The 16,039-nt window shown below is 36.7% G+C and overlaps 1 protein-coding gene across 6 annotated transcripts in view; it reads right to left on the minus strand.

Annotated features, from left to right (window-relative positions):
- Positions 1-16,039, minus strand: part of celf2 (cugbp, Elav-like family member 2) — a 283,629-nt gene that overhangs the window by 63,134 nt on the left and 204,456 nt on the right. For all 6 annotated transcript variants that reach the window (XM_087786512.1, XM_087786517.1, XM_087786515.1 and 3 more), the window contains one exon: positions 6,365-6,413. In XM_087786512.1, coding sequence (XP_087642638.1) covers positions 6,365-6,413 — 49 coding nt within the window. The remainder of the gene's footprint in view (positions 1-6,364; positions 6,414-16,039) is intronic.

A 16,039-nucleotide genomic window follows, 5' to 3' on the forward strand; every position in this document is an offset into this window, starting at 1 on the left:
ATTAGAGTTGTGCTTGCTGACCTAGAAGCGTTTTTGTCAAGGCGATCTGTCAAAAATGTTTTAGTAAAACTTTGGTAAAACACAGAGTTGTACTGCTCGCAGCAATACGGCTGCCTTGCTAGTAATGTATATATATATATATATATATATATACTGTAATGTCTGCCGTTGTTGTGTGAAGGATTTAAGAAGTAGACGGAGTTATAATGAGTGTTCTTGGCCCCCAACAACCGATGGAGTTCGTTCCTGCCGTGCATATCACCATCAAAACACACAAAACACAACACGCTGGATGACCAACTTTGACCTTGCGTTACTAACCGTTACCATAACAACGTGCAACACATCATTCCGGGTGGATTAACCAAAGAACTCCGGCTGCTAAACATTGGGGTCAACAGGGCGTTCAGAGTTACACTGTTGTGTTGTATTTTATGTGTTATAACTGAAAAATATCGAGTTATTTGGGAATATGCTACAGTTGTTTTAGCAGACGGTGGTGTTTATTCACGTGGTACAACTGAACAAGGTTGAAAGTGATTGTAAACATGTTTGATACAGTTTGATTGATTGACTTATACGACTCTTTTGTTTCATTTAATGTGCTTTATATGTCAAAAAAGTTGGAAGATAGACCATTCACTGACAGTGCGCTTTCATAATCCTGTGTGCTGTATAGTGTAGATATATGTTGTAAATATATATATGTATATATAGTATAAAGACACACAACCACAGGAAAAGAAAGAAAAGTTTGGGTCTACTATCCCTCTCATTTTTATGTTTCTTATATTGCCAGGCAGCGCTGAGACCCGAGAGGGAGTTGAGGCGGTATTCTTTCATTTGATTTCTGTGAAGCTGCAACAATAAACTTGACTGGCTCTAACGTGACAGATAGAGAGAATGGTAAAAAAAAAAAAAAGAAACAACAAACAAGGAACGGAGAGAACAAAGAGGTAAGATTAAAGCAAAAATACGAGGAGAGAACGAGTGGAAAAATGGAAGGCGACGCGACAAAACAGTCATCAGAAGAGAAGACAAGAAGAACACACAAGAAGAGAGGCAGAGAGAAAGAAATGGAGACGGACAGAGTTGGTGTGTTTTCGTCACGGCCATCTGTGAGACTCGGATCCTCGTCTTATTATTACTTCGATGCACAATGCTAACTGAGGCGCCACCGTTCATCTGTCTCCCCCTCTTGGACTCGGAGTTCCTCTTCATCGAGTCCAAATGCTCATGAAACCGAATTAGCCTCTTTCACTTGAGTCCCAGTGTTTAAAGAAAAATGTCCACAATACGTCTTTGAGTGATCGTCATGAAGAAGAAGTGAAGCTTTTTACGACCAAATCCTGAGACACACCTGCAGATATCGGTCTTGACTCTTGCATAAATTTAGGCAAAAATGGATAATTAAATTTGAATTTGATCCAAGCAATGTTGATTAAAATTAGTAAGTATGTCATGAAATCATGATTAAAAACAATGTTTGATTGATATTGTTTAATAAGTAACACAATTAAATTAAGCAAAACATGTGTACATATAATATTAAACACAATTAAAACACCATCCATAAAGTATACGTGAGTATAAGTGTACATCAGTGTACTCTTTTGAAGTCTAGTATGTCAAAAGTAAACCTTAAGTATACAACTTAAATTTTAGTACAAAATAAGTATTCACTTGGATATACTTATTTTTGCTACAAGATTTTAAAAGGAAACTTCAAGTATACTACTTCACCTTTAGTATTTATTAAGTATACTCATAGTACACTTAAATATTCTTTTTTTTGCTAAGGGAATCCAAAAGTAAACTTCAAGTATACTACTTCATCTTTAGTATTTATTAAGTATACTCATAGTACACTTAAATATTATTTTTTTTGCTAAGGGAATCCAAAAGTAAACTTCAAGTATACTACTTCAACTTTAGTATAAATTAACTATTCTCATATTACACTTAAATATTCTTCTTTTGGCTAAGGGATTCCAAAAGTAAACTTCAAGTATACTACTTCAATGTTATTATAAAACAGGTGTACTCATACTACACTTAAATATTCTTCTTTTTGCTAAGGGTTTCCAAAAGTAAACTTCAAGTATACTACTTCAATTTCAGTATAATATACGTATACTCATAGTAATAAATATCATTTTTGCTAAGGGATTCAAGAAGTGAACTTCAAGTATACTACTTTAGCTTTTGTATGAAATAAGTATACTCATAGTACACTAAAATAATTTTTGCTAAGGGTTTCCAGAAGTAAACTTCAAGTATACTACTTCAATCTAAGTATAAAATAAATATACCCCATAGTACACTTAAATATTCTTCTTTTTGCTAAGGGATTCCAAAAGTAAACTTCAAGTATACTACTTCAATCTAAGTATAAAATAAATATACCCCATAGTACACTTAAATATATTCTTCTTTTTGCTAAGGGATTCCAAAAGTAAACTTCAAGTATACTACTTCAATGTTAGTATAAAATAGGTATACTCATACTACACTTAAATATTCTTCTTTTTGCTAAGGGTTTCCAAAAGTAAACTTCAAGTATACTACTTCAACTTCAGTATAATATACGTATACTCATAGTAATAAATATCATTTTTGCTAAGGGATTCAAGAAGTGAACTTCAAGTATACTACTTTAGCTTTTGTATGAAATAAGTATACTCATAGTACACTAAAATAATTTTTGCTAAGGGTTTCCAGAAGTAAACTTCAAGTATACTACTTCAACGTTAATATAAAATAGGCATTAAGACATTAAAATATTTTTAAACTTAATATAAGACTTGAGGAAACTTTAAAACATTTTAATGCAAATTAACACTTTATGTTAGATTAATGAATTAACTGCAGGAAAGATAAGTTCACGACGCTTCATGAAACAGCGGATGAGGTATCATGATACAGTGTCTTCATTTTTGAAGACCATTAGATGTCACTCTCCGCTTTATAATATTTGACTCTGATCTACTAATTCAATAAAACCTGGCATCATTTTCAAACTGAGAGGGACATCTAGTGGTCTTTCAAAAATGAAGACACTGTATCATGATACCTCATCAACCCGTTACCACATTGTACTAGTCATTAGGTATCAGGAAACAAGAATTTTCTCAACATGTCCTCCAGAATCCTATCCAAACGCTGAACCGCTGACATCAGATATAATTTCTGTTTTTCTGCTCTTAAACCGAAGCAAGGGCTGAAGATAATGATGAGAAACTTTTGGTGAGGTTATGAACGTGTGCGATCCTTCAACCGAATCCATGTGTACCATTCAACGTAATGCTAATCCAATTCATTTTTAATGAGGGAACTGTCAGCTCTTACTGCGAGGCGAAAGAGATAAGCGGTCTGTTGCACTCTGGGAAATCAATAGCACACTTGTTTATTCTACTGTTTAAATTGTTTGTGTGTTTAAAAGAAAACAACACAAACCATCGGGATTCTTTGCCAAGATAAGTGTTTAAAAAAAAAGAAGAAGAAGAAGAAGAAAAAAAAAAAGAAAGAAGCCGCCTCTGGAACTCAGCGTGTGCGTGAGCTCACATCACTCCAGAGGAAGATTAGTACAAGACTAACAGCAATGTAATTAATTTAGTGTGTGTCGATAGAAAAGAAAGCGAGCAGATATCGCTACAATTGGATGTTTTTCTGTTTTCCAGATGAGGCGGCACAGGCGGGCGCACGGTTGATCACGCTCGTAAAAGCTCAGGGATGATCTCCCTTTGCATTCTGGGATGAAAAGCGGCAAATTTGGCGACATGGCGAGTTCAAAGTTATAACAAGGAACCCAAAGAGAACAAAAGGGAGGAGCAGGATAAAAGAAAGAAAGAAAAAAAAAAAGCAATAATGTTATCTGGCTGTTATACTGTACATCTCTGTCTCGTTCCCCCCGCAGACTAAATGAATAAACCTCAGAGAAGCCATTCATCACTGTTACAGTGACTCTAACACTTGGTTTATTGAAGGTCATTACCATTAAGTGGATGGATACGTTACGTATGGTCTGCTCTATATTTCAACATTCTGGCTGTCGGCAGCCGCGGCTTTATTAAGTTCCGCCGTCGTTACCCTGACGGTTATGTCTTATAAAGTCGTATTTTGCCATATTTCAGCGGAGGAGCTGATGGCTTTTATAAACATTCCTATTCTGTGTCGCGAGATATTGCCATTTTATTGCATTTCCCCGCAGTGGGCAGTGACACTGCAGAGTGGTTTATAATGTCACTCCATCGCCTCGGTGTCACTTTTATGAACACTCCCAGGGAGTTGTATCAATTTGGTGGGCAGTGGTTGAAGTTTATATGCGATATTCGGATGGTAAAAGAGGATGGGTTTTAAATTATTGACGTTGATAAATGACTATTAAATACTTCATGAATAGAAAGGAACGAAAACAGGAACTAGAAAAAAATTGAAATCTCATAAATAGTTGGTTTTCTTGAACTACAAATAGTCCGAAAAAGCCTTAAGACTGGAGATTTAATATTTGAGTTGAGCAGCTGTCAAAGTCTACTAAGAAAGATTAAACGTACGTAAACATTAGATTCAACATACAGTACAAATACTTAAAATGATAAGAAACCAATAATAAATACGTTTTAATAAATATAATAATCATAATACACTATTACAATATGTAAAAATAGAGTAATAGTGCAAAACAAATGCAACAGTACTAGTTGTATTTTTGTAATAATACATTTTCTTAAAGAATAATACTGCTTCAAGAAATTCACAATAGTTAAAAAAAAAAAAAGGATTTATATTATGACAAAAAGTGGGCTTTTTTGAACAAATATTTGACTTATTTTCAGTCGATTTTTTTGCCAAGATACATTTTGTACCAACGTTTTAATTGGACCCTTATAACAAGATTGTTTATTATATTTATATGTGAGTCTGTTGGCAAATTAGCTCAAAAATGGATGGAACATATTATTTGTGTGTATTTTTATTACCAAATCGGTATAAATAACATTTTTTTTAATAAAGAGCATACATATTTAAACTAAACTTTAAGTATATGTTGATTGATGGTTAGTTTACCGTTCTATCTGGATTAGGGAAAGTTTAAAATGCTTAAACATTCAATTGTATACCTTCTCATTGATGCTGCTCATGCACTTAAAAAAATGAATCATGAAAATAAAAATGAATTATTAAACATGCAATAAATTCACAATAAAAATGTGCATGAGGTAATAGTGGAAAAAATATGTTATTCTTTTCACAACTTGTTTGAGAGATGGTAGATAATAAAACGATATAACTCTTGAGTCAAATGATCTGTTTTATTAAATTGATTGTATTAGTGAGAAGAGAGTCTGCACTGCCTCAATTATTCTCCCATACTTACGCGTCAGATGTGGACAATCTTTTATTTCTGATGAAAATCAATGTGTGTGACTAATATATAGGAGTTTGAATCTTATTCATTGTTTAAAATGTAATGTAGCCATTAGCTCTGCTGACCTTGTTACCCGGGATATAGAAAACCTGAGGCTACCTGGCAGGTTATCATAATGTATCGGCTGAAGTTCATGTCGATGACAAGTCTGTTCAACACGGTCGAAAGATATTGACTAAACATTTCATTTACGCCGCATCATGTGCAGGAATCACCCAGCGAAATTCCTTCGACCTTCATGGAAAAGACCCTCCTTTTTCTGCTCCTGTAGTCAAAGATTCCGAAGGAATCGGCTTCGCCTCAGACAGGAATCATGAAGTATTAACAGCGGCGCAAACACACGCAAGACCTTCCTTTCATGGGATTTGTTTAGAGAAAAAAAAACGAAAAAAAACACCGTCCTTTCTCGCGTAGAAGCGTGTTAGTCCGACGGCTTCCGCCGCAACAATGCAGAGGATTCCAGCCCGGATGAATCAATCAAATCGCGTTTTTCTCGCAACGATGATGATTCGGGAAAAAAGAGAGAGGTGACGTGAGGACAGAGTGAGTGAGACAGCTGAATCGAGGCCGGGGCGGGAGGAAGAGTAAAAAACCGCCTGGTTTGTTTGCCGCCACGGGGGGAAAGACAAGCTGGTTCACCACCAGGCCAAAATGATTCAACTTTCCCTGACCTCCTTCTGAAGCACCTTAATAATTCATCACATAAGAATACATTCGCATGCTTCAGAATTTCCCCCTGTATTCTCTCTTGTTCTGTTGTGCTCAATCTCATCCCCCCACCATCACAGACCCCCCCCCCCCCCCCCGTTGTCCCATCTGTCAGTCAAGCAGCAGGATTACATTCGGCTGAGAGAGCGACTACCAGCGGAAGAAAAGAAAAAGACTATTGACTGACGTGGGTGATATCGATGCACGTTCGTATATGAGGCAACTTACCGTTTGATTTTTCACTGTCTGCAGGCTTCATCTGGATTGGGTGGTGCATCTGGAAGACAAGAATGAAAAGGACAAAAATAAAACGTCAGATCTCTGGGAACAAAAACGTTATTTTTTTTATTCTTCTCAGGTATTGACGTGACTGGTGCCTTTTTCCCAGCTACACGGGGGACAGCCAGAACAGTGACTATTCCCAATAAGCAATCTAGCAAATACTCACACGGATAGACAATTTTAGATGCATCTGTGGGAGGAAATCAGTGCGATATATCATCAAGAATTGGATTCATCTCTCTGTCGCCAATACCTTATTTCTCCTGTTCCATAAGGGGGGGCGCTAATTCTATTAATAAGGGAGGTGACTAAAGGGTGAAGAAGATTTGGCTGAAGGATCAGAGAGAGCCTTTAAGCAAAGGGCATCCACCAGTTTATAAAAGAAAAGTCAATGCAGAAGTACAAAAAGCTGTAGTTAGTCAAGTGTCCACTAGAGGCTGGCAACAGAAAAAAATGCATGTCACAAAAAACGGCTTTTCGACATTAAAAAACATATTTAAAGCTTTAATAAAAAATAATTCCGTGTCCTAAACACTTATTTCAACAGCAAAAACACTGTATTTGTACCATGAATAATTTTCCGACATTTCTCTTGTTACTACATTCCCGTAATAGTAGCTTGACCGTCAAGTAATGGCCAGGTCGCCTGAACTTGGCCCTTTTTACTGGAGTCTGGCCAAACCAGACTCCAACCATCACGACTGAAAATTGGCTTCAAAACCTTTCTGACAATAGCGGACACTCCCCCGTTAGTTCTAGCTAACAATAGCTTAGCCGTGGTGTACAAGAAGCCGAAGTGAGAGCCACTTTATTTCCCCCCACCCACGCTAAAAGAAAGTCAGTCGATTGAAGTGGATCAATTAAAAGGTTCTAAATGGACATTTAGTTAATAGATCGTGGCACTAAGCTACACCTATAACACCATCTCACTTGATACCATGAACAACGAGGCGTTTATCTTGGGGGTAGAGAGATGCACCACCACTTACTACGTATGTAATGTATGGTATCGAACATCACTTCTTTTGTGGCACTGACGACTCTAGTAGAGAGTATCAAAGAATGCTTCATTTTTCAATAAGGTACCAAGCGATGATTGACTGTATTCGGGGAAAAATATGTGGCTAGTAATAGTAAAAGTAAGGATAAAATGTCATTTAAAATAAATGACCTAATTTGAATCATATATAGGTCAAAGTACAGATTGGAATCCAGTAGGATCTGGAATCCTACTAGTTCAGATTGGAATCCTACTACTGAACTGGGATCTGAATATTGGAATTCCAACCTGTCCTAGGAGAATTCCAGATTCTACGAGTGAATTCCAATCACTACTAAAAGAGATTGGAATCCTACTACTGTATTGGAATATTGGAATTCCAATCTTTCCTACAACAAGTGGGAATTCTACCAGGACAATCTCCAATTCTTATAGTAGAAATTTGGATAACATGACGTAATCAAACCCTAACACTAACTCTAACCCATATCAATATTAAGATCCAAGTTCAGTAGCAGGATTCCAATCTGTAGTAGTAGGATTCCATATACTACTGGATTCCAATCTGTACTGTGACATATACATGGCACAAAGGCTGGTTAATATTTGCTATTTATTTGAAAAACAGAACTCAAGATTTCAACTGTGAAATTAAATTGTCTTTTTAAATGAAGAAATTAGAATTAATCTCATTATATTGGTCTTGAATAAAGTGTAGTTCAGTTCGTGTTATCCAATTGAAGGTACTGTAAAAACCTTTCGATTGATACCCTTAACTTATAACCTAAAATATGGTAAAAACATGGGTGAAAAGTCAAAAAGATTAATCCAACCAAAAGCGAGGATGTGTCGTACTTGCTAAATAACTTTTAAATTCCCCAAAGACTCTTTTGGTGGAAACTGAGTCCGATTCCTATGTGTCTCGAGCTATTTTTTTGACCTATTCACCCGACAATCCGAACTCACCGATTCAAGGAGCAAACATAGTTTTCAGGCTATGATGTGAAGAATAACTCTAGCGGCGAGATCAAAGAGGATTTTAACCGGCTCATCTCAGACCTATTTTGTGTCCTCGTTGACCTCGATTTGATAACTTTTTGTCATCCTTTGAGAGGAACAATCAGGACGGGGAGAGGCGGGCGATGGGCGTCTTTGATGGAGGTGGGCATACTTATTGGAAAACAAGCAAACATTTCTGTAAGAGCGAGCACCTTCCTCTCCTCCACTCCCCTCACACGTCCCCCCTTTTATTCCCCTTCATCTCTGGTTCCTTTATGGGAGATTATGTGGCTGTTTGATCTGCAGGAAGACGAATGACAGTGATTCTCCGAATCTAGCCCTGTATCAATCACACTCAGAGTCAAATACCAGCCGAGAGGGTCGGTGTGTGTGTGTCTACCAGCGAGCGTGAGCGCAACCCGTCTTACCCATAATGCCCCTGGGCTCAGTAGCGCCGTGACAGAAGGCTTTGATCTTCCAATTCTATCTCTAACCTTTTTTCTCGCTCCCTCACTCCTGCTCTCTTCCTTATCATTCTCTTTTTTTTTATTTTCTTTAACCAAACCTGCCCCTAGAAGTCCTCACACGTCTATATATATTTATATATATATATCTACTCACACACTACAGACAGGAACCTCAGCTGCCCTGCCAATATTTTAGTACCAAACCACGCCTGAAGGGGGCACTGACCTGTGAAGAGAGGAGGAGTGCTTCAATTTGACTCTGGTGGAAAGAAAAGAAAATAAACTCCCCAAATCAATAAAACGGACAAAAGAGACGACTCCGAACACGTAATGGCGATGGACGCTATTGTTGCCAACGCTGTAGCTTTCACCGCTAAAAGGTTTCGCAGAGGTGGAGTGAATCACTGAACACCTGGATGAGCCCAATTATCGTGTCAAACTTAACGTCCGGAGCCAGAGTTTGCGATCCCTGTGCTATGGCACTCGCGGTTCATTTCTGTTCTACCTCATTTAGCCATCACTTCACTTTTTGTATCGGTTAGATAACGATATCAAACTCTGCTCTTGTCTGAAACGCCACCTCACCGGGTAGCTAGGGTAGGTGGCACACAAATGGACTGTTGTCATCAAGTTTTTGAAACCTTTTGGAGAATGAACAATTACAACGTATTTTGAAGCTGATATCTCATGAAAAGTTATTTCTTTCATTAGAGACTTGCTGTTTCTGGGAACATGTACAGCAGTAGAGATATGCCATACAAGAGAATGACAAAATATTTAAAACTAGTGGTGTGTATTGCCAAGGATTTGTCGATGCAATACGTTTCAAGATGCAGGGGCAACAATACGATATATTGCAATACTGTAGGGACAAAGTATATTTGTAATATTACCCGGGTACTTGACTCTGGCGTTTTGCAGAGTTTACAGACTTTACACAAGTGATACATTAAAAGATGACATTTTCATCTGCATATACACAAGTTATTATAGTATACCTAAAGACTACCTTGACTGTGATTCAGATGAAAAACTTTTTTCTCAGCGAAAAGGCTGAAGCTGGTGAAAGTAAAGCAAAAGAAAGAATACTTGGGAAATGGTTTATCCAGTTGTTAAAATAATTATTCTTTTCTTAACCTCCTTATAATCTCTTATAATGGAGAACATTATGGGTGTGTATTGGCAAGAATCTGATCAAGAATACGATATATTGTGATATGACTGTACAAACAAGTATATATCTATAGTATTGTCCGAGTACTTGACTCTGGTGTTGCATAATTTACAGACCACATAACTCTTGATGAAGTCGTTACTGATTTTATTTGTTTTGAAACCAAAATATATCCAAACAGGAGTTGACTGTATCCTCTCGTCCTAAGTAATTTTCGGGATCTTGCCTGATTCAATTGTTTCTTAAGAGAGAAGAGAAGAAAACTTAATGAATGCTGCCAGCTAGTGGCCGGACGTTTAATTGGAACACAAAAATGAACAAACGCTGAGCATATTGTAAATCTTTTTTTTTTTGTACACACCCTTTCATAACAAATAAATAAAAAAAATATGTTTATATTAAAGTAAAATGATTTAAAGGGTAAATAATAAATATATAAATCAATAAAGTAAGTAAGTTAGTAGGTAATTTAGACCAGACCAGACCAGGTGCAGTAGTATATTGATACAGTATCGTAAAAATATATATATTTCACAACACATACATATATATATATACAGTAAATACATATATATATATAGATATATATATAGATATATATATCTATATATATATATAAATGCAACAGTACATTAGAGTTGGAAGAACCATTTATTATGTATTTATTTTTTTCAGTTTCCAATTTTTTGTACCAACTTAAAGATTTCACGATTATCCATAAACGCATTTTTAAGGTTCACAAACAAACAAACCAACGCCAGCAAAGGTTTTTTTTTGTTTTTTCAAAAAGGCAGCAGATGGAAGTTGATGCAGGAACAGACACTGACCCTGGAGGACCAGTCTGGGTTTTAAAGTCGCTGGGTCATGGATGAGCTAATGTGAGTGTGTGTGTGTGTGTTTGTAAAACGTGTACAAACGCTCTGAGGAAAGCCGTCAAAGAAAACCTTGCGAGTCACATCATGTCACTTCTCAGTTAATCCCTTTCAGAGCCTGTCCTTTGACGACACAAAAACCCAAACAAAACAACAACAAAAAAAGCCTTGACAGCCACCACCAAGACGTTCTTGAAAAAAGAGCCACACACACACACACACACACACACACACATGGACGGTTACAACAACTGTCTGGTTTTTGTCGCTTCTTAGGTCTGTCTCCCCTGGACGCTCGTGGGAGCGACGGTGCTGTCGACGCGTTTGATCCGGGGGTGAGCTCCCGTCGAGACCCACAAAGCCAAAAAAAAAACCTCTCCTTTCGCCATCCCACCATTCCACAGCGCCGCTTCTTCTTGCCTGGCAGGCCCGAGAACCAGCAGCCTGCCATTCATTATGCGCTCAGCAGGGGGCCCCGACGAAAAAAAAAAAAAAACGCTAAGTCGCTCTGGCTCATAAGAAACGCAGGGAGAAACTAAAAACCCCGACAACATGTGTGCCAGCCGGCACGACGCCGCCGCCGCGCTGGCATTTTCGCTTTACAAGCGCATCTGTCGGCGGGGTTAACAACTTCCTGTTTACCTGCGTACATAAAAGCCGCTTCTCCTCGCGTCTTCAAAACGTCTCTGGTTTCCGACGGGGGTCGGCGGTATGACGAACCACTCGAAAAGCGCCGACGTAATGATAATTAATGAGAAAACAATTTGAGAAGCCGAACAAGCTAATGACACAAAAGTTAAATGGAACAATGATGATTAATCTCTGGCTAAAGTTTGCCAGCGTTTTTTTTTGGTTTTTTTTCGAGTGCCTTTTTATCACCCGCCTGTACAGCATCCACTCCAGCTAAAGTGTCGCCATTTGTTTTTTAATCATTTTTTTTTTTTTCGGAGCACTTGCCGTTGCCTTATTACAAATTGCATACTTGGGTCCCTGATTGACTGAGTCGCGCCGGGCGTGCAGTAAAATACATGATAAATGCACACCTTTGAAAATCGATTAACATTTCATTTACATGTTAATGTGCTTAACGGGAAGTCACCACTTGCTCTGCTAATAATGAGTCGCCGGCTACTGATGAGGCCGCGAAACACTCGGTGTAAGAGCAATATTTCCGTTAATAAATGTGTCTCTCATGGCTACACAATGAGAAAATCTGTATTTCAGTTTTAAGTTGTCAGCTCACCCTTTAAAAGCTTCAATTATATAGAGGTCATCTGGGTTTATTTGATTTTTATAGTGTAGATTTGTTTAAAAAAAAGTGCTTCATTGAATGAGTAACTATGTAATTAGAATTTATAGAGCACTTTTCCCAGACCAGGGTCACAAAGTGCTTAAACAATCAAAACAATAAAAAATATACTTTAAAGGTCAAGATAATACTGAGAAAAACACAGGAGTTCCAGAAAGTGTCGATTTTTCCTATTCATAAGAAAAGTTACATTTTCATTATCAGGCTGTTATGAAATTGATTGAGCTGATTTGAAACACCACTAGGTGGCACTCTCTGCTTCATAATATTTGACTATGATCTACTAATTCAATGAAACCTGACATCATTTTCAAACTGAGAGTGACATCTAGTGGTCTTTCAAAAATGAAGACACTGTATCGTGATACCTCATTAGCTGTTTCATGAAGCTTCATAAACAGATCACTAGTTTGGATTGAGACCTATGCCATCTAAATACAATAAATGATACGTACTTAGGTGCTGTACAACCACAATTTATTTTTGTTTCTTCATAGTGATGTGTTAAAAGATTATGAGGTATCATGAAACAGTTGATGAGGTATCATGATACAGTGTCTTTTTATTTTTGAAAGACCACTAGATGTCACTCAATGCTATAATCTCTCGCTCCGATATACTAATTCAATGAAACCTGACATCATTTTCAAACTGAGAGTGACATATAGTGGTCTTTCAAAATGAAGACACTGTATCATGATACCTCATCAAGTGTTTCATGAAGCCTCATCAACACATCACTAGTATGGAGTGAGACTCAAGCTCAGAAATGTGAAATTAAACTATTAAACTATACTTCCGAAATCCACACGCTGTTCTCCATTTGTCTTACTCCCTCTCAGTGAACTCATCACTCCAGATGATTGCTCAGGTATCCACCTTGAACTGGGACTGAAGAAGCCACGTAACCCCACCTGTGAAAATACAGTACGTTTGGACAGTACTACTGTGAAGACTCTATGCTCCGCTTCACTCTACTTTCAGATGGTGTTTGAATCTTCCAGATATAATTACCATGCGATGCGTTACGGTAATTTGAAACATCGAATCAATCAATTATCTGCTTAAGAGGCTCAGGTTTAACAAGGACGTCAAATCCGTGGAGCAGCCAAGAGTGGCTCTGTTACCCACGACCTTGGCTGACCTTTTTGTGGCCAAAGTTGTTTTTTTTTTATTGATAGCGTGACAAATATAATCCACTCAGAGGGATCTGTTTAGAAATGTTGGTCTTGCTTTTTAATTCATTAACTCTGGCTGTAAAAATAAAAGTTTTATTACTCGACTCGAGTGTACGAACGGGTCTTCACTCGTCTCCCACCCGACCGTGACGAGGTGTTTATCTGTCGTACGAACTGATAAGATGTCACCCGACAACCTCTCTCTTCACCCTTAAGCCGTTTCATCTTTATATCCCAATCATGTCCGTTGCACTCACGACCGGGCGCTGGTGGGAATCTGCCTGCTCAGCTCACTGTGAAATTGTCTCCCCCGGAACATTTCGTGCAGGAAATTCTACACTTTCTGAACGTTAACCGGGTTAACATTATATCCCTCCTTTTGCACTCTGACATCTTCCAGGAATGTGCGGGTGCTTAAAGGGGGTTGAAGGGCGGCTTGTCTTAGAGCCAGCAGGGACCGAGTTGAAGTTCAAGCAGGGAATAGGAGGAGTGTAAGCGTAGCATGTGTGACCCCCAAACACCTGTTAGCACCTTTAAAGCCTCTTTTTAGACGCGCTGACGTAATACAGTGCTATGACTTACGAGAGCTCCTCAGGCTTAAGTCATTTGAATGTAATAAAACGCGTTTTTTAAAGGGTGGTTTATTTGACAAAACCAAGACTCAAAAGGGGAAAATTCTATTAATATCATTGAATAATTGTGGATATTAAATTAAATATTGTTAAATATTATTTTAATTATTGCAGAATAACAGGGGAAACAAAATGTAAAATATATAAGTAATAACAATATTAATTTATATTCATATTAAAAAAAAAACAAAACATAAAAGTAGGTATAATTCTGTCAAAAAATGATCAAATAAATGCAAAATACGATAAAAAAAATTAATAAAAGTGATTTTGTAGGAATAATACTAAATAATTAATTCTGGTATTAGGTGCTTGATTCCACAAATACTAAATGAGCACCAGGATTACAGACTAATGTGGGTTAAAAATATGTAACATGATATTAATAATAAATTAATAAATGGGCAGAAGAAAAAGAAGAAGAAGAAGAACAACAACAAGAAAAAGAACTACACAAATAACAAGAATAAGAAAGAGAAAAAGAACAAGAACAAGGAGAAGAACAAGAAGAAAAAGAATAACAAGAAGAAGAAAAAGGAGAAGAAGAACAAGAGCAAGAAGAAGAATAACAAGAATAACAAGAACAAAAAGAAGAACAAGATGAACAAGAGCAAGAAAAATAACAACAAAAAGAAGAACAAGAGGAAGAAGAACATTAAGAACAAGAAAAAGAACAAGAAGAACAAGAGCAAAAAGAACAAGAACAAAAAGGAGAAGAACAAAAAGAACAAGAACAGGGAGTAGAAGAACAAGAGCAAGAACTAGAAGAACAATTGCAAAAAGTAGAAGAACAAGAAGATGAAAAAGCAAAAGAAGAACAAGATAATAATAATAATAATAATAAATCATATAATTATTTTTTACAACAAATACAAAGAAGAAACACAAACATAAATAATATGATAAGAAAATGCAAAATGACCAGAATGTGTTCAGAGAACATACAATGAGAATATTTATACATCATCATCTTTTACATAAAAGTCATGTTGTCTGCTGAGAAGTAAAACAAGAGTAAATTCAATTTTATAACTGAAATACATCTAAGTTAACTACATTTTCTGTGTTCCATTGAATAATTCTAAAGTTAGTTGCTTCCTGTGACCTGCAAAATAATAACTGTTGTTGTTGCCGTGACCTGGTATCTATTTTAGAGTAATAAACAGCCATCACGAGGAAGAACTGGAGCACAACATTTCTCCACCCCTCTGTCTGGAGGTGTGACGGGACGCTGCTGCGCCAACTTCAGACAGATGGTCTTCACAGCCAGGGTCCAAGATCCACTGACCAAGACCATACGATCGACCTCCAACACATGTGCAGACGTGAGGTGCAGACGCGTGACCTCCAGACATGGTCCACATGATGTTCGTCACACATGTTGTTTTAATTAAAGGAAATATGAACAGCTTAGAAAAGCATAACATAGGTTATGAAGGTTATGATCTAAATTCATAGTTGTATCTTTGTTTTCATAGTCATATTATTATTCAATTGTAATATTTATACATATTTTCAATTATATTTTAATTAAATATTATATTATTATTTCAATTTTCAGTGTGTAAGTTTGACCTTTAACATTTGGCTTAATCCTTCATGTTAAACAAATATTGTTGTATTGCATGCTTAATTATATGTAATTATATATTTTTTCACATTTACTTTTTGGTTTCAATATATATAGTTCACCTATTAAATGATTATTGATTGATTAAATCACAAGGTTTAAAATAAATATTAGTCTTGTAAATTTAAAGTACTGTTGTGTATTATAATATTTGATCATATAATCACTTTATTTTCAACACATTTTTACTAAAAGGTTATTTTTAAACATTGTAATATGTAAAAAATTAAATGCCAGGTTAAAAGGAATATACTCTAAAAAATAATATGTTAAATTAATATACGATAATATTATAGAAACAATGGTCATTAGTAGTTGTGAGGCTTCATGAAACAGCTGATGAGGTATCATGATACAGTT

Source organism: Callionymus lyra, chromosome 3, assembly GCF_982586985.1.
Source record: "Callionymus lyra chromosome 3, fCalLyr1.hap1.1, whole genome shotgun sequence".
Lineage (NCBI taxonomy): Eukaryota > Metazoa > Chordata > Actinopteri > Syngnathiformes > Callionymidae > Callionymus > Callionymus lyra.